The 26,446-nt window shown below is 32.7% G+C and overlaps 2 protein-coding genes and 1 long non-coding RNA gene across 3 annotated transcripts in view; 2 read left to right on the forward strand and 1 right to left on the reverse strand.

Annotated features, from left to right (window-relative positions):
- Positions 1-26,446, reverse strand: part of LOC143084004 (uncharacterized) — a 144,855-nt gene that overhangs the window by 46,091 nt on the left and 72,318 nt on the right. Inside the window, exons 12-14 of the mRNA XM_076260411.1 lie at positions 25,035-25,589; positions 21,064-21,170; positions 17,949-18,402 (exon numbers count right to left, since the gene is read on the reverse strand). Coding sequence (XP_076116526.1) covers positions 17,949-18,402; positions 21,064-21,170; positions 25,035-25,589 — 1,116 coding nt within the window. The remainder of the gene's footprint in view (positions 1-17,948; positions 18,403-21,063; positions 21,171-25,034; positions 25,590-26,446) is intronic.
- Positions 1,023-11,672, forward strand: LOC143084094 (uncharacterized). Its single transcript, XM_076260501.1, has 9 exons — positions 1,023-1,206; positions 6,163-6,440; positions 6,892-7,019; positions 7,771-8,023; positions 8,366-8,521; positions 9,040-9,102; positions 10,300-10,359; positions 10,753-10,930; positions 11,494-11,672. Exons 1-9 carry the CDS (start codon positions 1,023-1,025, stop codon positions 11,580-11,582), a joined length of 1,389 nt encoding a protein of 462 aa, XP_076116616.1. The 3' UTR covers positions 11,583-11,672.
- LOC143084006 (uncharacterized) lies at positions 22,995-23,932 on the forward strand. The gene is made up of 2 exons (XR_012980977.1): positions 22,995-23,159; positions 23,745-23,932. It is a non-coding gene; the product is annotated as an uncharacterized LOC143084006 (long non-coding RNA).

Genomic DNA, 26,446 nt, shown 5'->3' on the forward strand with positions numbered 1-26,446 from the left:
AGTGTCCTCAAAGTTTTCATTTTGCTTTTTTATTCTACATCTAAGACAGTAAGTATTTTTCTACAATTCTAACCTTATCTTAATAAGAGTGTATACCTGTCCCCCTAGATGTATTTGTTTTCATTTTTAGAGTCTTTTTTTTCTAAATTTAAGACAGTAAGAATTTCTTTCTCAAAATTATCCCCCCTTTTTTTTCCATAAAAAGACATTTTATAATGCTGTCCTAATTGTTATTGCAGTATGAACCTGTACCCCTAGCTATAAAAAAAATTGGACTTATTCATGTTTTGAATAACCAGAATTAATTTATACATGTATATTTCAAGAAAATGATTCGATGTATTATCAAAAATACCCATTCATTGTTTGACAGTGGTCCTCACTATACTTGGGATAAACACGTCAAATGCAATAGCTTGCTTAATTTTCATTTACTTGATATTAAAATATCACAGAAAAGCAATTCTGTATAGTACTGTCGGACATTATAAATCAATTATTATATTTAGCCATGATACGTAAGTCGTGGGTAAATTCAGGTCATGAGGTTTGTTTACAGAATTTCAGCCATGATGTTGACCCTGGTGATGACATAGGCTATAATATATTTGTACCTCGATTTTAATCAATAAACTATAAGTGGTAAAACAAAATAATTTATAAGGAAAACTCAATCTTAGTTTTCATAAACCTTAATTAAGTTTGTTTCTAAAGTATTTCAATCGGAAATCGAAAAATATGTCTATGTACATACCTATGAGTATTTGGAGGCCTCAGGCTGGGATGCAGTATTGGTAACTTTTAAAACCATACATGTCTGTAGATTACGGAAACTTTTGAACATTAAAAAAACCGATGTATTTTGCATGAATAATGTCTACCTTGTTTGTATTATTTAATGTCCACAATGAAATATATTTCTTGTCAATGTTTCCTTTCGTTGGCCTCTGCACGTGTATAATACTTTCAAACCGCGTGCATTGTGGGTAGGATTAGCGCCACTTTTGAAATCGCTACACAACATGGCTGGTAAAATATTTGGTTTATTCATTTGGATTCACGACGATCCCATTCAGGGAAATGTACTGAATTTATCCAACATAACGTCACCGAGAAAAAGTTTCAACGAATATGCTGTCGGAGATCTGGTTATGGCAAAGTGTCCAGATTTTGGAATTGCAGAGGGTATTCTAGGGAAGATTGCCGGTAAGTTTATTATCAAATATTTTATGCCTGAAGCTAATATGAATAAATGTTAATGTCAGATAAATCTTGTAGCTAAAATTTAAAAGAAACTGAAAATGCTATTTCTTTTTAATGTTTATATGAAAGAATTGTGTATAAATAATAATAATTGTCGTTGTTGTTTTTCCTCGTTTTTTTCATTGTTTTATAAGCGACCACATGGCCATCCTGTCATTTTCACAAATAAGTTAAAGCAATAATAAATTTTCACCTATCCTTCGCACAACATCAATAAATAATATTTATGAAATATAATAATTCAAATCCTTGATCAGAGACATTAATTATAGCGTGACCCTTTATCCTGTTTTTAGGATTGGTTTTTAGGCCTACCCACATTCGGTACTCTTCGGTCATTTCCGTTTCCGATCCCATGTTGAGAAGGTGACTTGTGTGTGTTTATATTCTGTCTTGTTTTATTCTTATGACTATCAAATCTGTCGAAACAACATGCCATTTAAAATGCACCCACTACGATACTTATTAAATCATAAGTGATTATAAATTGACGCACAAAAACACCGACTAATTATGATCTGTCCTAAGCACGATAAAGGTTGACATGGTTTATACCCCTTTGCAATTTGGCATTGTGTGATTTGTTTGTTGTCAAACGCTATAGTACTCTTAAAAATTAATTCAATTAAATTGTAATGTACATCAAAGAGCTGTAGATAATGAATTGTAAACTTGTGAAGTGGAAATTGAGTGATTCAAAAATCTGGTGTTCAAAGTACAAAAAATTGTACATTTTAACAAACAATGTACCTCTGTGACTATAAGCCATTTGAAGTCTTGCTCATATTTGTCTTCACTTGCGTGTCTTTTCCATTGTTTGGTTGATTTTTGTTCAATTTCAACAACTTCAACATTACTATCAATTTTATTTAACTTATTTGGTCTGGTATTTAATTTATCATCATCCCCATCTGCCTTTCTTACCCCCCCCCCATGATTGATAACTGAAAACATTGAAATTTGATGATTGGAAGCCATCTTTGTCAATGAAAACAAATCAGCAAGGCGCGATTAGTATTCAAATGCTAACGGTACGTAACCGAAAAAAATCTGGAGTTTGAAAAAAAAGCAGACCACCTCCGAAAATCGAAAGTTGGTCGGCACACCCGGCTTAAATGCCGAATGGAAAACACTGAAACGTACAGTTGTCAGTTATGCCTCCTTCACACATACATACATTTAATTCGAATTGAATACATACTCTTCATTTTTATTCGAATTGGTTAAATCTCATTATCCTATTCGCATTAGAGATGCGTTTTTGTTAATACGAATTGAAAGTTAACGTTGTTCTGACAGTAAATTGAATTTGACGCGCATTGCAATTGGAATTATAATTTACCTTTGGACATGGAAAGTTTCAAATGCGAATTAAACTATTTCGAATAAGTTTATGCGAATCGAATTCAAATTACATGTGAATGCAGCATTAGCTGATAATGTAGAAAGATGGGAACTAAAGATGAAGAACCTCAGTAACATCCAAATATTTATGATGTCTTGAAAGGCTAATATTTTTTTTGCTTTGACACCTACATGTAACAGTGACTAAGGTGTCAAAGAAAAAAACTAGAGGCTCTAAAGAGCCTGTGTCGCTCACCTTGGTCTATGTGCATATTAAACAAAGGACACAAATGGATTCATGACAAAATTGTATTTTGGTGATGGTGATGTGTTTGAAGTTCTTACTTTACTGAACGATTTTGCTTCTTACAATTATATCTATAATGAACTTTGCCCATTAGTAACAGAGAACTATATTTGGTAAAAATTTACATAAATTTACCAAATTAATGAAAATTGTTAAAAATTGACTATAAAGGGCAATAACTCCTTAAGGGGTCAATTGACCATTTAGGTCATGTTGACTTATTTGTAGATCTTACTTTGCTGAACATTATTGCTGTTTACAGTTTATCGCTATCTATAATAGTATTCAAGATAACCAAAAACGGCAAAATTTCTTTAAAAATTACCAATTGGAGGGCAGCAACCCAACAACCAGTTGTCCAATTCATCTGAAAAATTCAGGGCAGATAGATATTGACTTGATTAACAATTTAACTTCTTGTCAGATTTGCTCTAGATGCTTTGGTTTCATAGTTATAAGCCAAAAACTGCATTTTACCCCCTATGTTCTATTTTTAGCCGTGGCGGCCATCTTGGTTGAATGGCCAGGTCATCGGACACATTTTTCAAACTAGATACCCCAAAGATGATTGTGGCCTAGTAGTTTCAGTGGAGATTTTGTAAAAGATTACTTAGATTTATGAAAAATGGTTAAAGATTGACTATAAAGGGCAATAACTCCTAAAGGGGTCAACTGACCATTTTGGTCATGTTGACTTATTTGTAGATCTTACTTTGCTGAACATTATTGCTGTTTACAATTTATCTCTATCTATAATAATATTCAAGATAATAACCAAAAACAGCAAAATTTCCTCAAAATTACCAACTCAGGGGCAGCAACCCAACAACCAATTGACCGATTCATCTGAAAATTTCAGGGCAGATAGATCTTGACCTGATAAACATTTTATCTCATGTCAGATTTCCTCAAAATGCTTTGGTTTTTGAGTTATAAGCCAAAAACTGCATTTTACCCCTATGTTCTATTTTTAGCGGTGGCGGCCATCTTGGTTGGTTGACCAGGTCACGCCACACATTTTTTAAACTAGATACCCCAAAGATGATTGTGGCCAAGTTTGGATTAATTTGGCCCAGTAGTTTCAGAGGAGAAGATTTTTGTAAAAGATTACTTTAATTTACGAAAAATGGTTAAAAATAGACTATAAAGGTCAATAACTCCTAAACGGGTCAACTGACCATTTTGGTCATGTTGACTTATTTGTAGATCTTACTTTGCTGAACATTATTGCTGTTTACAGTTTATCTCTATCTATAATAATATTCAAGATAATAACCAAAAACAGCAAAATTTCCTCAAAATTACCAATTCAGGGGCAGCAACCCAACAACCGATTGACCGATTCATCTGAAAATTTCAGGGCAGATAGATCTTGACCTGATAAACATTTTTATCCCATGTCAGATTTCCTCAAAATGCTTTGGTTTTTGAGTTATAAGCCAAAAACTGCATTTTACCCCTTTGTTCTATTTTTAGCCATGGCGGCCATCTTGGTTGGTTGACCAGGTCATGCCACACATTTTTTAAACTAGATACCCCAAAGATGATTGTGGCCAAGTTTGGATTAATTTGGCCCAGTAGTTTCAGAGGAGAAGATTTTTGTAAAAGATTACTTTAATTAACGAAAAATGGTTAAAAATTGACTATAAAGGGCAATAACTCCTAAACGGGTCAACTGACCATTTTGGTCATGTTGACTTATTTGTAGATCTTACTTTGCTGAACATTATTGCTGTTTACAGTTTATCTCTATCTATAATAATATTCAAGATAATAACCAAAAACAGCAAAATTTCCTCAAAATTACCAATTCAGGGGCAGCAACCCAACAACCGATTGACCGATTCATCTGAAAATTTCAGGGCAGATAGATCTTGACCTGATAAACATTTTTACCCCATGTCAGATTTGCTCTAAATGCTTTGGTTTTTGAGTTATAAGCCAAAAACTGCATTTTACCCCTATGTTCTATTTTTAGCCGTGGCGGCCATCTTGGTTGGTTGACCGGGTCACGCCACACATTTTTTAAACTAGATACCCCAATGATGATTGTGGCCAAGTTTGGTTTGATTTGGCCCAGTAGTTTCAGAGGAGAAGATTTTTGTAAAAGCTAACGCCGGACGACGACGGACGACGGACGACGGACGCCGGACGCCGGACGCAAAGTGATGAGAAAAGCTCACTTGGCCCTTTGGGCCAGGTGAGCTAAAAAGTAGCCTTTCAAGACATCATAATTCTTTTGGCTATGGAAAGATTAGCAGTTCTTGATCCACTTGTGGCATAATTGGCATATAAATGTACGGCGCAGTCCGGTGTATCCGCGCACCTAAACAAATATGACTTCACTTCATTCAACTGATAAAACCAATAATTAAATAATTTTGAGTGAACACATTCATAACATACTTTTATTTCATAAAATATTCTGTTTGTATGGTTTCATCCTCTAGATTTTGTGTAATGTGTGTCCAAAATTAGGGAAACCCCTGTTCTGAGAGTTCCTCAAATAACCGATGATTTCGCGCATGCCTTCCAAAAATTGCTTATTTGGAATAAAGGAAAGATTTTATACTACGAAATATAGCTGAGTTTATACCAAACACACTTCCAAGGATGCAGAGCAAAAATTATTTCAATCTGATATTAATTTGACTTAAATAAAACAAATTTTATTTGATGATGTAATTTTTTAATGGAAATTGACCAAATATGGTAAATCACGTGAATATGATTGGTTAAAAGCGTCCTCATGGAAACCGTGTATATTTAATATTAGGTTAGTTGGGAGACGGGGCTTATTTCATACATGTTTAGTAGTGGAGTTATGTCTCTTTATATTTCATATAAGGTAATATTTAGGAGGCGGGGCTTATTTCACTCATGGTTAGTAGTGGTGTTACATGTACGTCCCTTTAGAAAAACAAAAAGTACTGAGAAAAAATCTAAAGGTTTCAACAGACGAAGAAAGTGATGATAAAGTGAAATAAATACATAAAACACATTTAAATCTAACAAGTTGTCATTGTTGTGATCTGTTTTTGTAGGAATAAAGGAAGTAGTTTCTTAATCATGTTAATGCTAACTGTATTGAGGACTTGCTCATTTTCATAGGTCACTAGTCTAAATTTTAAACATTAAGATAAATTTGTTATATAGTGTGCTAGTGAGGTAATACGTTATATATGGGTCAGTAAATTCCATATGGGAATTTGAAAACCAATATTCACCCAAATTTTATGTTTTAACAGATGAAAAGGACAAAAAGGAGCTGGAGGCAATTTTAAAAGGTCCCGGTTTCAAACAGCTGATAGACACCACTAAGCAAACTAATGGAACTCCTAAAAGAAAGAAGATAAATGATGAAAGTGTTGAGGAAACACCACCACAGAAGACACCAACACAGAAGACACCAACACAGAAGACACCAAAACAGAAGACACCACCACAAAAGACTGCAACACAGAAGACACCACCAAAAAAGAAAAGAAAAGTAACAAAATGTTCTGAAGACAATATTAAGACAAAGGTAAGTTTACAATATAAAATTTTTGGCTCTTATTTATTGTAGTATCAAGAAATGAGTTGTTTACCCAAAAGTTTTTGTATCCAGAGGGGTTAACATTTTAGTAAGTTTTACAAGGATAAATATAAAATAGTAATTTCACCACTGGCTTACATATAGTGTTTATAAAAGCAAAGAAAAGGAAATTGAGATCCTAGACTACCTAAAAATTAACAAAATAGCTTGTGAAAAATTAGCTTGTCCGAGTAACTAACTCTAATGTCACATTGTCTTCAGACTTGACTTTTCGATAGATCAGAGATTTTGTAAAGACATGTTATAATTTGTGTTATGGGCTTTAGGAAGGAAAAAATCTATTTCTTTGTTACTTGTAATAGTCAGCAGTATTTTGTTATGGAATATATTATTGCAAATGAAATTAAAACAGAAAAAAAAATAATGTCTTTTTCTATAGGCCGAGCTACAAAAAATTGCAGAGGAACTTGCCTGCACAGAACTATCCAGTAACATGGATATTGAAGAAAAAAAAGAGAGCAGCTTTCAAACGGTCAAAGTCCTCAGACCTATTGCTGTAAGGGAAAAGTAAGTGACTACTTAAATTAGCAGGTAACATATATATTTGTTATAACTTTAATACATTGTAATTTGTAAATAAGTCTAATGAAATCAGCCTTACAGCATGTACAGTCATATTTTTTGAAAGATATATAGGGAAAATAATATTTAACCGAAAAAATCATCTATCTTTCTACATGTTTTATTTATGGTCATCAAGTTAAAAAAAGGCCATCTATAAATAAATAAAATGTTGGTTTGTTGTTTCTCGGCCTTCCCCAACCAAAATGAAGCTCACAAAAAAATTAAATCCTATGTTTTTGAAGAAAAGAAAAAAATCTTTCTATAAGTAGCATGATTTTACAAATATTTGCTTAACAGTATTTTTGAAGAAAAGAAAAATGTGTACTTGCCTACCTATTTTTGGCTCACCTTAAAAGTCTAAAAGCAAGACATAGGTATGTTTTGGCCACAGCATTGTCAACAATGTATTAGTTTAGGATTAGGTCTAGTTTATAGTGAGCCACAACTGGTAGGTCAAAAACCAAAATTTCAAAAAGGCTAAAAAGGCTAGAAATATCTATGTAATAACAGTTAATTGTGGATTGGGAAACTGCAAACAAACTATTGCTAAGTGATGGTCTAAAATATCTTGTTCACTAATCCCATAAACTGATGAAACTGATGTAATTGATACAAAGTTTTGTATCAAATGCTGTTGTATTATTTTCTTCTTTCTACACCCATAACATGCACTTTATATTTTGTTTTCTTGTAGGCCAGCATCAGAAGTTATAGGAGATAGTTTGAGGCTAATCTCTGGACATGAACAACCTGACTCACAAACAACATGGATTTCAGATACAAGCAGTCAAGGCAGTAGCTCAGACAGTAACTGTCAATGCTCTATAAGGGTAAAGGCTCTGGAGGAGCAAATCAAGATCTTCCACAGTACATTCGGAGAGCTGTTCCATAGATTGGGACAGGCTGAGAGTTCTCTTACCTGGTCTTGGAACTTGTTAAATAATATGGTTAGTACTTCTATATATGTGACCCAAAAATATGCAGATTACACAATAATGCTGATCCGAAAGTATTTGAAAAAAATATATTACATGTATTTTTTAAATAAAACTCTTTGTTATGATTATATTATTTCCTCAATAAATATATATATTTTGATATATTGACTAATAACAAACATATGTCACTACAGATTGAGAAGGAAAGAGCAGACAACTCATAAAAGTATATGTAATAACACATGTATGTTATTTTTCTCTAATAACTTATTTGAAATACACCCTTGATAGACAAGCTATATAAATGTTATTGTTTGTACATGGTGTAAATGGTTAGATTTATGATTTCAGGCATATAATCCAAAATCAAATTCAGTTGAAAGACAGACTGAAACAACAGAGAAGTGCACAGAAAATACTACTGTGAAAACAACTGAAATACCAGACCAGTGTAAGAGCCAGGAAATTAACATTAAAACTGAAACATGCAGTAAAAGTGAGGTAAAAGTAAGTGCATTAGTTTTTTTTAAACAAAGCTTTTTTTTTGGACTAAAGACTCTGTTAAAAGAAAAAGAGGAGACATAAAACTACCACATACTTCAAAGACCTGCATCGCCATAACGATCGTGAAATTTCTGCTTCAGAACAATTATATCCTATCAAAGTTTTAACAAAAATTTGTAAGTGACTAGTCCTTAAACTAAACCACAACACTTCAAATAAATAATAGAACCACACCCTTATCAATTAGTCCTTTGTTGCCAATAGCTATCAAATACAATCAGCTATTTATTGAATTTCAATCAAAATCATTACAAGTTCAAGATGGATCCCTAGTATTGTCTGATAGTAAAGTGATATAGTTTTGAGAAACCAGAAAAGTAAATAAGATGAACGCTGTAATTTTTTTCCTCTTGAAAAAATCAGGAAATGGTGATTGCTAGCCTTAATCATGATCCTACATCTTTTATATCATTTGATAAAATGCTATATGTTTAATTTAAAAATTCATGTTATTCTTTTAGGCTGGTCCAAGTTTTGAAGTTGAAAATGACTTTGATTTAGAAGAGCATGTCTCTGAGCCTGAGGTAAGTAGAAATAAATACACAAGACATGAAAGATATACTTTAGAGATTCAAATTCAAATGAAGTATTAAAATAGAGCAAATGTTGTACTATTACACCACTAGTACTGTCCAAGTTAAGGGGACAGTTGGGATCCCGCTAACATGTTTAATTCCGCCACATCCTCTACATATGTGCCTGTCCCAAGTGAGGAACCTGTAATTGAGTGGTTTGTTGTTTGTTTATGTGTTGCATATTTGTTTTTCGTTCATTTTTTTTTACATAAATATGGCCATTAGTTTCCTCGTTTGAATTGTTTTACATTGTCATTTCGGGGCCATTTATAGCTGACTATGTGGTATGGGCTTTGCTCATTGTTGAAGACCATAAGGTGACCTATAGTTGTATTATTTTGGTCTCTAATAGAGAGTTGTCTCATTGGCAATCATACCACATTTTTTTTTTAAACAATATACTAGACGACAGAATAAATATGAACAATCACTCATAAAAGGGGGAGCAAGGTTATCCATGCAAAGGATTGTATATCCACACTTTAATGGCACCCTTAGAGAAGTCCCAGATATCTGAAGCCACAAGAACTACTAGAGACAAAAATCCATCAATATAATGATCATCTAAAATGTGTTTGTGAAAGTAAGAAAAACAATTCATTCAACATTAAGCTGTTGTACATAAATGTGACCATACTATGGTAAGGGACGACATCAAAAGTTTAATGTAGGATAAAATACTCTAAAGTTTAATGTAAAATAAAAAACTTATTTTTCATATATTTTTTTCGCTGACCCTTTTACACACCCCCCTTTCTTAACTTAATTTGGGAAAAATTGATTGACCAATAAGTATATATATTGAATTGATGTCAATTAAACAAAACTTGCAGCAATTTTGACCCCCAAAACTATTTGAATTAAGTTTTTTATCCTTCATTGATTTTTTGATGTCGTCCCTAAAGGTGTGTTACTAAATTGTTATCTATATGTGTGAGTATATTTGAATCTTGTACCTGAAAATGTAATTTTTCCCCGATAATTCCGAGGACATCAGGCACAATTATATTTTAAAAACATTGTTTTTTATTTATTTTAAGGTCAACATTGGCAAACAAGAACCATCAGATACTGAAGTACAATCTTTCCTTTAAAAATTAATGCATTTACAAAGTCAGTTATCCTTCCTTGTATTTTTTTTTTCAGGAGTCTCAAGTGTGTCTAGCAAAAACAAAGAAAAATATGTTATATAATGGTCTTTTAAAGGTATGTGTATATAATATTTTGAGTTAATTTGCTTTTACATGAAATGTTTAATTCTTCTGTAAGTACATTGTTACACATTGAATGATAAATTGATATTTAAGAAAAATAATATAGGGTTTTTTGTTCGTGATCATCTTTTTTTCTCTCGATTTTAACAAAAATAGTTTCTGAAAATAGTTTTCTGGAAAGTGAAAGGTTCTCTTCTAGAACTTCTGTGAAATACTTTTGTAAAATCCTTCTATGTAAACATATTTTTTTTTATCAATGTATACCGTTCAACAGAGGAATGACCAGGATACTGAGGTATATTACTGGATGAATAATAAATGTTTAGTGATATCAGGAATTTCATCATTTGTACTTTTCAAATAAAGATAAATATTTTTATCACAGAGTCAACTAGAACAAAAAATTGCTGAGGTGGACAATTACAAAAAAGCATCAACACGTCTATTTCGACTAATGTATACAAAGGAGGAGTGTGATGGCAGATCTTTAACTGGATCAATTTCGAAAACTGGAACAAAAAGACCTGCCTTGGAGGACCTAGACAAATTGGACATTTTGAGAAGTATATTGTTTATTTACTCTTGCAATAACTTTCAGATAATTATGGTCTTCTATAAATTATCATTATGAGTATAACAGCCTTTTGGTACAAATATAGTAGTAAGTCCAATATTAAAAAAAAAGTATTTGAAAAAACAAGACAAACTCAAGTGGATTAAACATACAAAAGGTCAGACACCACAAACACATGCATTAAAAACAGGATCGAGACCAAAGGGATTGGCATTTATAGCCCATATCAAGATCATAAAGTAAGAAGATAGTGGTAGGCTTGACAAAACCTTAATCAACACATTTAGGAAACAGTTTGTTGGACAAAGCTACCTATATATACAAAAAAGGAATCAAATGAAATTACTTAAGATGTAAATTTGACCTATTTTTGAGAGAGAAAACCAATAAGGACATCCAAATAATTAACTTAACACAGGACAACACATAATGATCCTTTTTAATTAAAGAAAGTTGACATTAAAAGCCATATATATTTAAAACCAAAATTAGATTTAGTTTAGGAAAAGTGTGAATTATTTATATAACACATCTTTTGTTTTTTGTTTGCAGGCATCATAAGAAGTAAATGGCGGTTTGTGACACCAAACATGGTTAATGCAGTTTTAAGGGACCTACTGAAGCCTTGCCGCCAAAAGTGACTTTAAAAAATTCCATTTATATATAAATGCAGTGCACAAATATACTCAAGTTCTTGTTTTTATTTTATATATCAAAAGTGTGTCCTCAAAGAGTCAGAATCTTCAAGTGACGGATAGAATGTTAGTTTTTGGTTGAAATTGTATATTTTATGTTTTCAAAACAGAGTTTTACTGGTTTTATCTAACAGTAAGAACTTCTTGTCAATGCAACTAGTCGTTTCATGCTTATAACCAGAGCCTGGTAAATTGTCCATATAGGGAACCCTTTTGTCACAGAGTTAATAAGGTTCTACCTTGACTGGGTTTCTTTTTCATGGAAAACCATGGAAAAATTTCCATGGAATTCCATGGAAATTGTTTTCCATGGTTTTCCATGGATTTCCATGGAAAATGTATATGGTTGAATTAGATAGCTCTCTTTTTATCTTTTTTTTTCCCATGGAATTCCATGGAAAACAGGTTCCAATACTCCATGGAATTCCATGGAAAACAATGGAAAATCTAGGGATGGGTTGACACAACTAGAATTGATATCAATCAAGAGTCTTCCATACTGACTTGATAATTGTAAATGATGTTAATAATATAGCAAATATTGAGAACATTTAAGATGGCCACCCAGGTAGTCAACTGAGTTTTGGGCTCTGCAGTTGTTTTGGCAATTTTATGTGATTTTTGACAGACCAAATGCATGAGATTCATATGAGGATGTTCAGTATGATTATCTCTACACAGTGATGTAAATTTTGTTGAGAAAATTTGGATTTTCAATCTTGGAAGTTTTGAAGAAAGATTTTTTTCAAAAGTGTGTCAGAAATTTCAGTACAACTGTTCATAATTTGAAGTCCTCTATTTTTTTGTCTGGAGAATTTTTGGGATCAGATTTGTGAGTACTATTTAAGTTTAACAATGCCAGGTGGAAACTGTAATAACAGTGATAAAAAAGGTGACAAAAAGAATGTACAAACTACAAACATTGCTTGCAGCTAAAAAAGGTAGTGAAAAAGGAAATCCAGCTAAAAGAACTCACACAGATGTTTCAATGGATAGTAGTGTATATATAACAATTGAATTATCAAATCTCCACCATGATTTCAATAGTATAAAGGAAAGCCTGGAGGGTGTTGTTAAACGAACAGACCTTGACAAAGCACTGAACAACATTGTAAGAAAAGATGATTTGGAAGCAATGGTGACCTCAATTGTCACTAAATTGGTTGATAGCATGAAAAAAAGAAATAGAAGGTAACTTAAAAGATAAGACAAATAAGCAGACAAAAGCTGTTGAAGAACTGTTAAAAGAGAATTAAGGCTTAAGAGAGTTGATTGCTAGCCAAAGAAAAATGATCCATGAACTTCAGATAAATATTAAAGATAATGGAAGTATTGCCAAACAAGCATTACAAATGTCTAACTATAATCAGCAGTATAGCAGAAAGTTCAACATAAAAGTGATGAATTCCCCAGAAAACAATGATGAAAATTTAAGAGAGATCTTTAAAAGTAGAATTGTTAAAGACACTTTGAAGGTAAACATTCGGCCTGATGAAATCCAAGCTATTCATAGGATACCAGGTAAACAAGGACAACATAGACCAGTCATTGTAAAACTCCTCAACTCTGAATTGAAATACCGCATTATGAGAGAAAAGAAAAACATGCCTAAACAATGCACTTTTAGACTAGTTGATGATGTTACAAAATCCAACATGGAACTGATTACTAGACTTCGTGATAGTGGTCAACTTGATAGTGCTTGGTACTTTAATTGTGCTGTATATGGGAAAACTGAAGCAGGTAGACGTTTGAAGTTATATATTTTTGATGACATTGCTAAGCGATTGAAATAGCTGTTAACTAATTGAGGAACAGATTTTTCCATGACAGATACATTTCAACTGAAATTTAATTGTTTTGATATATAATATCTTACTTAAACTGAAAATATACTAGTATTTATGGGAACTATCCACCAAAATTTTCATTATTTTAATGATTAATATTATATCTATTTATGTAATTTTATCATTGTTTTGTTTTGGGTTTTTTTTTTATGCATTTTTTTTTTCAGACTTAAAATTTTCATTTTAATGTTTTTTTCAATGAGAAACTTATGATAAATAATGACCTTTCATTTATTATCTTTTGACAAGCAGTCAATTCCTTGTTTCAACATATTTACTTAGTTAAGCTTTTTGTTTATTTCTTGTACATTGTGTATATAAGAGTTTCTATTTTTTTTTAAAAATCAATTAAAATAGAAGGTCATTTTTGTTAGTGAAAATAACATGCATTTCAGAATTGTAGTAATTAATGCCATAAAAGCTGCAACACATCAAAGAGAACATCTATATGGATGTGGGTTTTCTTGTATCTTGTATCTGAGGACCTGTTTACATTGATTGAATCAACAAAATTTATTCTTGAATACAGGACAGATCACTCTGCCATTATATTTACTTTTACAGCATCCTATGCTAAGCGGGGCAAAGGATACTGGACATTTAATTCTCAGTTTTTAAGAGAACCTACATATGGAGATTTAGTTATAAACTGCATCAGAGACACTGTTTCTGAGTATTTCTCTGGGGGTGATTTTGAAGATTTTCTTCATGTTCAGGTATCTTGCAGTGATCAGCTATTTTTAGAGGTTCTAACAATGAATATTCATAGTCTTACTATCTCCTACTGTATTAAAAAATCAAGGGAAGAAAAAATGTTTTCAAGGGACTGGAGTTAGAAATCCAGTCTTTAGAAAATAGTGTAAATTTAAACCCTAGCGAAATTGACGTGACGTCACTCAATCAGAAAAAGTGTGACTAAGAGAAGCGACGACAGACATTAGTTGAGGCCCTCATTCTTCGTTCTCGTGTAAATTGGCATGAGAATGGAGAAAGATGCACTAACCATTTGTGTAAGTTAGAAAAGAAAGCCTTCTTAAATAAAACCATGACTGAACTCATTGATGACCAAGGAAATCAAATTTCCGATCAATCTAAAATATTGTTTGAACAGGAGCAGTTTTATAGGACTCTTTATACATCTAAGTCATTCAGTAATGATGACAATCATATTTTAAACATGACATAAAACTCAGTGCAGAACAAAAACTTCTTTGTGAGGGAAACCTATCTTTTAGAGAATGTGGGGAAGCTTTAAAACAGATGCAAACTTGGAAGTCTCCAGGATCTGATGGATTTACAGTGGATCTTTCCAAATTTTTTTAGAAAGATATTGGTCCATTTGACTTTAGATCTCTGCAATTTGGATGTGAGTTGGGCCATTTTTCAGATGTTCAATACCAAAGTATTATTACTTGTATTACTAAGGAAGGGAAAGATAGGAGGTACATGGGTAACTGGCGACAGATCAGCTTGAGGAACACAGATATGGAAATTGCATCTGCAGTTCTTGCAGGTAGAGCTAAAAAGGTACAAATGTACTGTTCGCCATTATTAGTGACACACAAAAGGGCTTTATGAAAGGGAGATTCATAGGAGAGAACACTAGACTTCTATATGATTTAATGCACTATCTAGAAAAAAATGATATAGAAGGATTGTTATTACTAGTAGATTTTTGAAAAAAGCCTTTGATTCTATAGAATGGGATTTTTGAAAGCAGGCTTTGATTAGTTTTAATTTTGGTCCTTCATTTTGTAAATGGTTTGATGTGATTTATGAAGATGCTAAGAGCTGTGTCTTTAATAATGGTAATATGTCCCAATTTTTCAACCTTGAAAGAGGCTGTCGCCAGGGGGACCCGTTATCTCCCTATTTGTTTATTATTTGGGTGGAATTACTTACCATACAGCTAAAAGGGAATCCAAAAATAAAAGGGGTGAATATAAATGGGAATCTGCCACTCATTAGTCAGTATGCAGATGATACGTTTCTTACACTGGATGGAAGTGAAGATTCATTAAAAGAGACCCTTTCTTGTTTTGAAAGTAAGAGACATTCTGACTTGGTTTTGTGTCCTGAAACAAATCTAAGCTGGTCCTGTTCAAACTTTAAGGTTTTAGGATTAAATTTCTCTTTAGATCTAGAGTGTATACCCTCTTGAATTTCAGAGCAAACATTGATATTTCAAAATTGTTGAAAAGTTGGCAGCATAGGAAGCTAACACTACTTGGCAAGGTTACTGTTATTAAGACTCTTGCACTTCCGAAATTGATTCATTTGCTTACATCTTTGCCTAAAAATAGACTGAAATACTTTTATAACTTAATTCAGCAAGAAAATTCAACAAAGTTTTTGAACTAGAAAAACTTTGGGCCCCTATGCTAATTATTTATACTGAATGGTAATCTAACATCCAAATTTATCATACCTGTCAACCTGCGACGATGAAAATGCAGGTCATGACCTGCATTGAAGAATGAAATCTCAGGGCATAACGCGTACGAACGTTTTCGAGCTGAATTTCAGTAATTAGGGGACATTTTTTTTTATAATTTAAACAAAAGTCTCCAAAACATGTTCACTTTATTAATCATTATTTCATTGCACTTTGAAAAGCTTTTGATAACTTTGTGACACTTTCTCCACTTCTTTGGTTAAAGTTATTATTGACATTTGTACATTGATTTATATGTATAGTATTTTACCCTGTAGTTGTAGCTGGCTTTTTTTGTAATCATTTTTAGAAAGTTGTGACTGGTTATTGAGTATTTGCTCGCCAACTGTTCCATCTTACTATCGTAATTAGATTATAGTAAAATAAAGTTAAACAGTTAAACATGTTAAAGGAAGTTTAAATTCTATTTGTAGTAGATTTGATCTTTTTTTTCCCCAAAAAAAAACGTAAATATAAGAAACAATTTTGAATGGTGACAAAAAAGGGGAAGTAACTCAGCTGAAAAATGTTTGTAAAACGTGTCAACAGTGAAATTTATTTACGACCTAAAGCTAAGGTAATTGGTGTTAATTAACAGTGTGTTTGAAACCAAAGCTGTCAAGTGAAGCCATGCACTTGATGGGTCACTTAATTTGATGGAAGAATTACGAATTTGCCGGTATTTCAAAGAAAAATCACTTATGAAATCATTCTCTGGGTTTAGAAATCCAGGTGAAAACGGGTCATTTTCGGAATTCCCGGGTTATTCAGTGACCCGGCGGGTGTTCCGGGTGATCCCTCAGAATTGTGAAAATCTCGGGTCACACCCGCACAATACGGATCAGTTGACAGGTATGTATCAATATATATCTGTTTGACCTATCTATGGAACAGAGCAATTTCGGAATTCCCGGGTTATTCAGTGACCCGGCGGGTGTTCCGGGTGATCCCTCAGAATTGTGAAAATCTCGGGTCACACCCGCACAATACGGATCAGTTGACAGGTATGTATCAATATATATCTGTTTGACCTATTTATGGAACAGAGCAAACAACATGTAATATATGCATAGCACATGTAAACCTTGTTTTCTTCTATTAAATAATCTATAGATATTTCTATATGAAGAGATTGTGAAAAAAGAGAGAAAGACAGAGTGAGAAAGAAGGAGAGAGAGTGTGTGAAAAAGAGAGAGAGAGAAAAAAGAGAGATTTTCAAAATATTTATATTTTAGTTTGTGTAAATCTTGATAAAACAATAGTGTTTTGTTGTTATATATTTGAAACCCTGTAACACCTTAGTCAGGTGGTGCTGTAAGGGCGATGTTAAATCCTGACTATTGTAAAAAATAAATAAAAAAATATTGAGCACTTTGACACTTTATGAACTAGTGACCATTGGGTTTTAAAATGTGATTATATGTGTTACTTTAATTTATATACACAACATGTGCTATAGAAAGATTAAATTACTAGTCTATAACACTATGATGATATGAGTATCAATTAGAGTCCAAATAACATAGATGACAAATTTTGTTCATTTGTGTGTCTTATTAAATGAATACTGTTACCTATTATAACATTAGACTCGGACATCTTTTATCTTGAGTTTAACCGTGCGTAATGCTGTGTGTTTGCTTATTCTACATTGGCTTTATAGTATAGGGGGAGGGTTTAAATCTCACAAAACATGTTAAATCCTGCTTATTGTCCCAAGTCTGGAATCTCTGACCTTTGTTAGACATGTATGTTTTTTTTAAATGCTGGTTCATTTATATGTTTCGAAGTTTAGTGTAACATCAGTTTTTGCTGAACTAGTACACATTTTTGCTAAGGGGGCAGCTGAAGCCAACCTACAGGTGCTGTGTTGAAGACCCATTGGTGACCTTAAGCTGTTTTCTACTCTTTGGTTAGGTTGCTGTCTCTCTCTTTGTCCGTTATCATTCTCAATTTTACTCATAATTTGAAATTAATTACTCTACTGTATCTATCAAAGTTGTTTTGGATATAGTTATCACTAAATACCTGTCACGAAGGATCGCATAACTTCCACCAGGAGAAGTGGGCTGATAATCACATAATCTCTCAGTTGGGGTGTATCGAAATATACTATCTTTCCTAACGAATGGTGAAAATGTAGAAAATCTCTGAGCTGATTAAAAGACAGGATGGACACCTTGCTGATGGCATTTAATTCTTCAACTTCTGCCAGTGACAGTATTTGCTTCCCTTCTGCTACCAGCTCAGCAATCTCCAGCTCAAGGGGAACACAAGCATTTGGCATCCTCTCTCCCCAACATGGATGCTCAAACGTTAAATCTGTAATGGTTTTCTTCAGGACTTCTACCTCTGAATCAAATTTGTCTGTTGCATCTACGAAAATCCGTTTGTCAAGGACTAGATGATGTCGTCCTTCATGGTCTTTAAATAACTCGTCTACTCCAGTGAAAACCAATTCACGCTGCGTCTCAATAATCTCCTATAAAGAAAAACAGATGTTCTGTAGTTAGAAATTGAAATTATTTGTACTCGCTACGAAAGAGGAAAGCAGCTCGGCAAGCCTCGCTTTTCGTCCTGTTTCTTAAGCTCATACAACTAATTTTTACATTTTCCGACAAAGTACATATATTGTATATGCAAGTGTTCGGTAAACAAGAATTTGTTGAGTGATGAATCTGAAAACACATCACACGGCATAGCTGACTTATACAAATCCTGAAATGTAATTTATGAAATCTTTATGATGTAGTTTCTGAGAAAGACGAGACAAAAAATATTCATGGAACGGACGGACGGACTAAAAGGTGAAACAGTATACCCCACTTTTTTAAATAAAGTTATTATGAAAGACAGGTGTTATCTGTTCTTGTGAAAAAAGAGAAAAGAAATCTAGGGGATAATACAAAATTTCTAATGCAACAGACAACACCTTTGTCATAAAAATTTATGGAAAGACAACAATTACAAAATATTTCACCAAAATAAAGATTGAACAACAAGAATGTCACCATTATTATTTCTTCAAGTAAAATTTTCACAAAGTTCAAAAACAATGTCAATTTGCTCACCGTTTAGTACTTAAAAAAGACCACAGTAGTATACTGGTGTTCAAAAGTCATAAATCGATCGAGAGAAAACAAATCGATTGAGAGAAAACAAATCCAGGTTACAAATTTAAATCGAGATATACACATCAACTATAAGAGAGAAAAAACGGAACAACAGGAACACCGAAGTGCAACAAAAACAAACGCCAACACCCATAGAAACGAACTATTTGATAACAACTTCCATATTTCTGACTAGGTACAGGATATTTTAAGAAAAAAATGGTGGTTTGAACCTAGTTTCATGGCATGCCAAACCTCCTGCTTTATGACAATCTTAAGAATATCGTTTAAACAGTGACAGAAATACAGCATAGACACATGCAAGAACATTCATAACAGATAAACACACAAACAAATAATATAATAGTCGACACAACATACACACCACAGAACTACAACGAACATATATCAACGAAAAATACCACAGGGTATAACACATTATCGTCCTTCCCTCCGCCTATATCACCCTGCTTTGTTGTTCCGTAATTCTCATATCAAGACATCAAAACGAGACCAGGTATTATCAGCGACATCACAATGTGCGAGGAGAAGTTATCAGCGACGTCACAATGCGAGAGGAGACGTTTATATCAAGCTTGCTTTTGTCAAGCATAAAACTGTCTTAAGGAGAAAGAAACGACCAGTAATAGAACGATAAAAAGATAATCGGGTTTTCTTCGTATAGATATCGTAAAATATCAGCCGCTCGACACAATGTGAAACTTTTTAGCTCGTTCGCTACGCTCACTCGCCAAAAAGGTTCACATTGTGGCTCGGGGCTGATATTTTACGATATCAATGTGTAGAAAACCCGATAATCTATACTTATTCAACCGAAACCATAACAAAAACATAAAAAAAACATGAATGTTGGATGTAGGAAATACAGCGACACGTCGTACAGCAATGTAAAGTAAATTCTCTCTCAGTATAACAGTCATATTCGGGATTAGGTCACTTTCGGTACTTTCCAGACAGACTAAAATACAATAAGTTTTTAGAAAACTGTGTACACTCATTGAATGTATTAACAAAAGTTTAGATGGATGGCGAGTTGTCTCATTGGGACTCTTACCACATCTTCTTATATATATTCCCTTCATGTAAACCTTTATTAACAGATTGATGTATTCATGTTTAGAGTAACCGTTTATCATACATGTATTTCATCATAATTTTGTTCTTCATTTAACATTATCAAACTGCTTCTGTTTATTCTCAACTATTGCATTTGTATTTATATTGTACTTACGGTGTACTTTTTTTTTAAAGAATAAAGCCTCGCTCTGTCTCTCTCTTTCTCTCTCTCTCTCTTTGATAATGTGTGTTTCCTTTAATTTATTATTTGAATCAGATTGGTTTTTAACCAGTATGGTTTGTCCTTTCCTTATACAAAATAGTTGTATCCTTGTTGACATGTTCTTTTTAATAATAATTCCATCGGTCTTCAACTTTAGTATGAGGACTATTCATAAAAAGATAAGATATTTTGCATTCTTTTAGTTTCCACATATGATTTGAACCGCTCCTAGAGTAATAAGTTACATGAAGTACCTTGATTTTGGAACTATTGACACAAACTCATTAGATAAAATTGAGAATGGAAATGGGAAATTTGTCAAAGAGACAACAACCCGACCATTGAGCAAACAAGCAGAGTTAATTTGGTTAAATTATGATTTATGACATAAAAAAGATATAAAATCATCAGATAAGCCAAATCATAATTTTACCACAATCGTCTTTTAATTGATTTAACTACAGATATAAAAGACTACCATCAAATAATTTTGAATTGATAACCTCTATGAATAAGTATTTTGTTTAAAGGATCAATAAGCTGACCCTGATTTTAGCAATCCATTAAGGTGTGCTGTCAAATTACCCGTGATAACTCATCAACAATATTTTTTATTATTGTATTGTGTTTTAGCAGATCAATGGGTACTTACTCCTTCAAACTTATAAAACTTTTCCGCTGCAAATAAAATGATTTGTGAAGAATACCTTTGTTCCAAAAGATCACTTACCCTTGGTACTTTGTCTTTATGAGTAGCAACAAACAGTATCTTTGGAATTCCGACATGTACTGCTTTACAATAGGTAAGGATACAGTTGACCCAGTGTTGTAAAAATACTGAAAACAAACGAAATAATCGTATTTTTGTGACTTGCACTTGCTAAACATATCTGAGGGTCATTTATAACTATCAATTAAAAATTCAAGTTACACGTTGACCATGTTTTGTTTATTGCAGGTTTGCCATATCGATGACATTTTAAGCCTTTAGTAGCTTAATGATGTTAAGAGTTGTTAAGCTTTAAACATCATTGAAGGGTAAAAATTGCTTTAATTTATCAGTGGAAGGCACACTTAAACAATGCATTGTATAAAGCATTGATTGCAGTTGATTCAACTATTAATTATCATGGACAAAGGACGATAACTCCAATTTAAAAAATTACTTGATTGATATTTTTAGAAAAAAAGTATAAAGAGCATAAGTCTAAAACAGTAAAAGTGATGGCACCAAAATTCAAACTTGATCTGTGTATTGTGGTAATGAGCATTGTGTATAAGTTTCATAACATTTGGTTGAGAAAAACTTAAGTACGAGAATGGAAACCAAATATTTAGCAATATTTCCATTTGTAAAGGGGCATAACTCTAGAACGGTACAAGTCACGCCACCAAAATTCAAAATGGATCTGTGTTTTGTGGTAATAAGCATTGTGTAAAAGGTGCATTACATTTGGTTGAGGCAATCTAAAGTTAGAGAACGGAAACCAATTTTGGGACGTACAGAGAGACAAGGGTAAAACTTAATGTCCCCTCCGCTACGGCATAAAAAAAACGAGATTCATTTTGACTTTTTCAGGAAATTTTGCAAAGAAATATAGGATCAAACCCCTGCAAAACGCTGTCCTGAAAAATTCTTGTCTTTCAGGATATCCCAGGAAGTCCTGGGATATCCTGAAAAATCTCAGCACTGGTAATTTTGTAAATCCTGAAATTTCAAGCATCCCAGGAAGTCCCATGAAGTCCTGAAATCTGTTGTACTGATATTTCAGGAATTTTCAAGACTTTAAATTTGTTTCAGGAATTTTGGGGATATTTCAGGACTTACATTATTTGATGTACACAAATTTATCCTGATTTTTCAAGAACTCTTAGGACTTTAGATTATTAACAGGAATTACTGGGATATTTCAAGACTTCAAATATATGGGTTTCTTTTCAAAACTTAGTCTTTGTTGCAATTTTAATTCCACTTGAGTATATTTACAATTCTATTTAAGTTCCAAGAATTGTTTGTGCATAGTTAAATTTGCATATGCTCATACTGATGGAAATGTTTGGACAATACTTTGGAAAATGCAAAACTCACATACATGTATCACAAATCATGTCACATGCTACAGGCCAAAATATGAGTAACAACACAATATTATTTTTTTTAATTAAGCATTAATATTTTCAAAGCCCAATTTAAAAGATCATGATCATACAACCATAGATGTAATACCCAAGATAATAGATTAACTGTAAACAGGTTAAATTTATATAATTGCAAGTATCTAAATAAACACACAAATAATTTTCATGCTTTAATTCTTTATCTTTGCCATGTGAGCCAGAGTGAATAAAATGTATAAATGGGACATCTGGATTCAATTTATTTTAGTGTAGACACTGGACAGGAAGTGTGAGGCCATATGCAGGGGCTCACATATTGCTAAATTATACATTTTCTGCAATTACTATTATAACTTTAAACATTAAGATGGTAAATAAACAATGAATGGATATTTTTTTTATTTTAATATATATATCAAATTTTCAAGATAAATTTAATTTATTCAACCAGGTAACCTTTCAAAGAAAATGGAAATTTAACTCCCTTAAATAACCCCTGACACAATTAGAATTTGAACTTGGACAACAAGCAGATATGTCTTATTCTTAACACAAAATGAATGCAGATAAATGAAAATAACTAGGTTCCAACAGTTCTATATCTTAACATTATATTAATAGTGCAGATGTTTTCTTCTGGTGACATGACTGTTTGATTTTAAGGAGCATTAATTTGATGATTACATGCATTTTTGACAATATCTTTTGGTAAGTACAAATACATTAGATTCCACCATTTTGAATATGTGCATATGACAAGAAGAGTAAAGAAAACAGTTATAAAATGTTTACATAAGATTTACTTTCATCACAATCATAAGGAATTAGCAATACATTGTTATTACATATTATGAAAAAATATTTAAATAGTATAGGTATGCTTTTAATAATAACATAAAAAAACTTAAACATAGAAGTGTGAGAAAACTCACATTTAGATATATCACAAACAGTTTGCTGCAATATCTCTGAAATAAGTTGCTTTAATCATTAATATACATGCTTCTGGAATACTAGTACATGTTTGGTTTTTAAAACTTTGAAATATATGATAGAGCAAGAAAGAAATGCTAAAAATAATTGTCAGTCTATGATTTATGAATGCATCATTTAATGTCTTGGTCCTTAATTGCAGGGTACATTTATACACCAAATATATACATGTATGTACTCATTTAAAGAAAGAAAAAAAGCAAGTTGACTTTTAAACAAATCTGACATACTAATGCATGATATTTGGTTTTTATATTTTTTTCATCAAACTTGAGATCCTGAACTTTTGTTTTGTTTCAGATTTACTGTTAAGGAACAGCAGCTCTGATTTATAAAAAAAAACCTATAGTGAGGGCCAAGATACATTTATGTGACCAGCTTAAACTAGTCAAGACAGAGGGCTTTTTGGAAAATTGGAGAGAATTGAAGATGATAACAATAGAAAAAACAGTGACTGTACTATAGAAAATAAATTTGTTTTCAAGTGATTTGATTTTGAAATGCCATCAAATGTGCTGTGAAGATAAAAAGTCAGAAGAATGAATACTGTCTTTTCATAGATTTTGTAAAGGATAAAGAGTCCATGTTACCCCCATGTTTTTTTTGGGGGGGGACTTTTTTGTAATGTCTTGAAATATCCCAGGACATCCCAGGAGTTCTTAGGACAATATTCAAATAATTTACAGGTTAACAAGTCCTGAAAAGTTTTTGAAACCTGGGACTTCTCAGGACAATCCTGGGATATTTCAGGTTTACTAGTCCTGAAAAGTCCTGAATCCCTGGGACTTCTCAGGACAACCCTGGGATATTTCAGGTTTACTTGTCCTGAAAAGTCCTGAAATGTCCCAATTGGTCCTATATTTTTAGGATCAGGATTTCCTGGGATATCCCAGGAAGTCCTGTTCCAATACTCTCCCTAAAATTCCTGAAAAGTCTTGAAATTTCATTTCAGGAAGTCCTGGGATATCCCAGGAAAATATCTCAGGAAATCCCAGGAATGTCTTGGGATATCCTAGGATATCCCAATAGATTCTTGCAAGGGTATATCAGAATGTGAGTTCTTATAATTGCAATATGCACCAAGTCTCATCATTTGCATACATATAAACCTTGCAATACTTTCTGAATTTACAGTATAATATATATGTGCTTGTCCCATGTCAGGAAACTGTTGTTCAGTGGTTGTCGTTGGTTCATGTCTGTCATACTTAAATTGTTTTATAGATGACTACAAGGTATGGATTTTCTCTCATTGTTGAAGGCAGTATGTTTGCCTTTTTTTGGATACATCACTTAAATCTAACTTGGTGGATAGGTGTCTCATTTGCAATCATAACACATCTCCTTATTTTTATATTGAACAAAAATCAATTCTTACAATGACACTTGATTTTTTCAACATTGCTATTGGATGTATTCATGCATTTATATTTGCTTCTACTAGCTGTAACGATTAAAATGGTACCTCTATAATGAACAAAGCACCGGGAGTATTACTGTTTTTGGATGTTCTGAAAATAAATAATGCGATGCTAGGACAGCAAAACATACATCATGTGGGATTTGCAGTTTTGAATAGGTCAATGTTACCTGCTGGAGTTGGTGCCATATGCTGCCCTGGAAAACACAGCACATCAAGGACCTGTTCATGCAATCCTTTGCTGCCATCAAATACAACAAGAAACAAAGCTCTGTAGGTCATGAAGGTCTGGTGTGTAGTATAATATACATACTGTCCACCAAAGTCCCAGAATATGAGTCGTCCAACCTTCATCTTATATTTGCCACTTTTAAGGACTTTTTCCATTTGAATTCTGATTTCATCTTTAGTCATCTTAGCTTCCATTTTCTGTTTCAGCTGCTGTCGAGATAGAGACACAATGGGGGACATCTGAGGTGATAAAGGTAGGGCTGTTGGAGGTTGGTTGGAGAGATTACCTGATGTGTTTAATGGGAGAGGCAATGACATAGCTTGTGACCGCTGTAGAAGAACACCTGGATTAACAATTTCATCATCTTTACTTCCAGAAGGACTTGTATCTGAGGCTTGTTGTTGGTCCAACTTTTCTTTTGGATGAGGATCTTTTTCTTCTGTTGTAGTCATTAAAACCTTATTGTATACCACATCCATGGCATTATAAGTTTCTGTATGGAAAAAAACACACCACTTTATAGAATCATAAAAAGATAAAATTAATATAAATGCTAATTTTTATACGAAGTGCTTCTTTCGCTTTGTACATAAGAGGGTAATAAAATTATATACATATAAATATACCTACCACAGATGTACTTGAATGTTACAATTTACCGCCATATTAATCCACATGTATAATAACCTATGTGCCATAAACTTTGTCAATTTCACTGAGTTAAAATTGAAATTAAAAACAAGATTACAAATGCTAAAATGTTTCGGCTGCTTTACCAACCATGATTGATTTAATGTTGACAGTCTTGAAAAAAAGGCTAACACTTTGTATAAAATTTCAATTTAAACAGCACAGGCAATGCCAAAATGTCCAACAAATATATGGCTTGCATGCATATTTCTTAAATTGCATGTACATAACTTATACATATTTCTAAAACAAAAATTACAATAATCCCCCTCCCTTTTTTCCCAAAAATAATAAAATGCTCTGCTGTGCTCAACCTGGTATGACCGGAGAGGTCGAGCCATGAACAGTTGGGGGCATTTTTGAACACAATATTCAAGTCTGATACTGTCTGAATTTGGATTGTGATCAAATTTTTGACATAATATAGGTTTCTGACACAAAATTAATGTGGTCAAAGATCTTAAAAATCTATTGCACAATACTGTGTTCTTCAAACTTGTCAATAATTCGAAATTGGAAAAAATGAACCCCTTAAAAAAAATTGAAAATTAACACGAACTATTAGATAACAACTGCCATTTTCCTGACTTGGTACAGGACTTTTTAAGAAACAAATGGTGGGTTGGACCACTGGCTATGTACTGGTTAGTCAAACCTCCC

The sequence above is a fragment of the Mytilus galloprovincialis genome, chromosome 7, assembly GCF_965363235.1.
Source record: "Mytilus galloprovincialis chromosome 7, xbMytGall1.hap1.1, whole genome shotgun sequence".
NCBI classification, from domain to species: Eukaryota; Metazoa; Mollusca; class Bivalvia; order Mytilida; family Mytilidae; genus Mytilus; species Mytilus galloprovincialis.

Coding starts and splice junctions, on each gene's coding strand:
- LOC143084094 (XM_076260501.1), top strand. CDS start 1,023: ATGGCTGGTAAAATATTTGGTTTATTCATTTGGATTCACGACGATCCC. Junction 7,020..7,770: donor CCTATTGCTGTAAGGGAAAA/GTAAGTGACTAC, acceptor GTTTTCTTGTAG/GCCAGCATCAGAAGTTATAG. Junction 10,360..10,752: donor TATATAATGGTCTTTTAAAG/GTATGTGTATAT, acceptor TTTTTATCACAG/AGTCAACTAGAACAAAAAAT.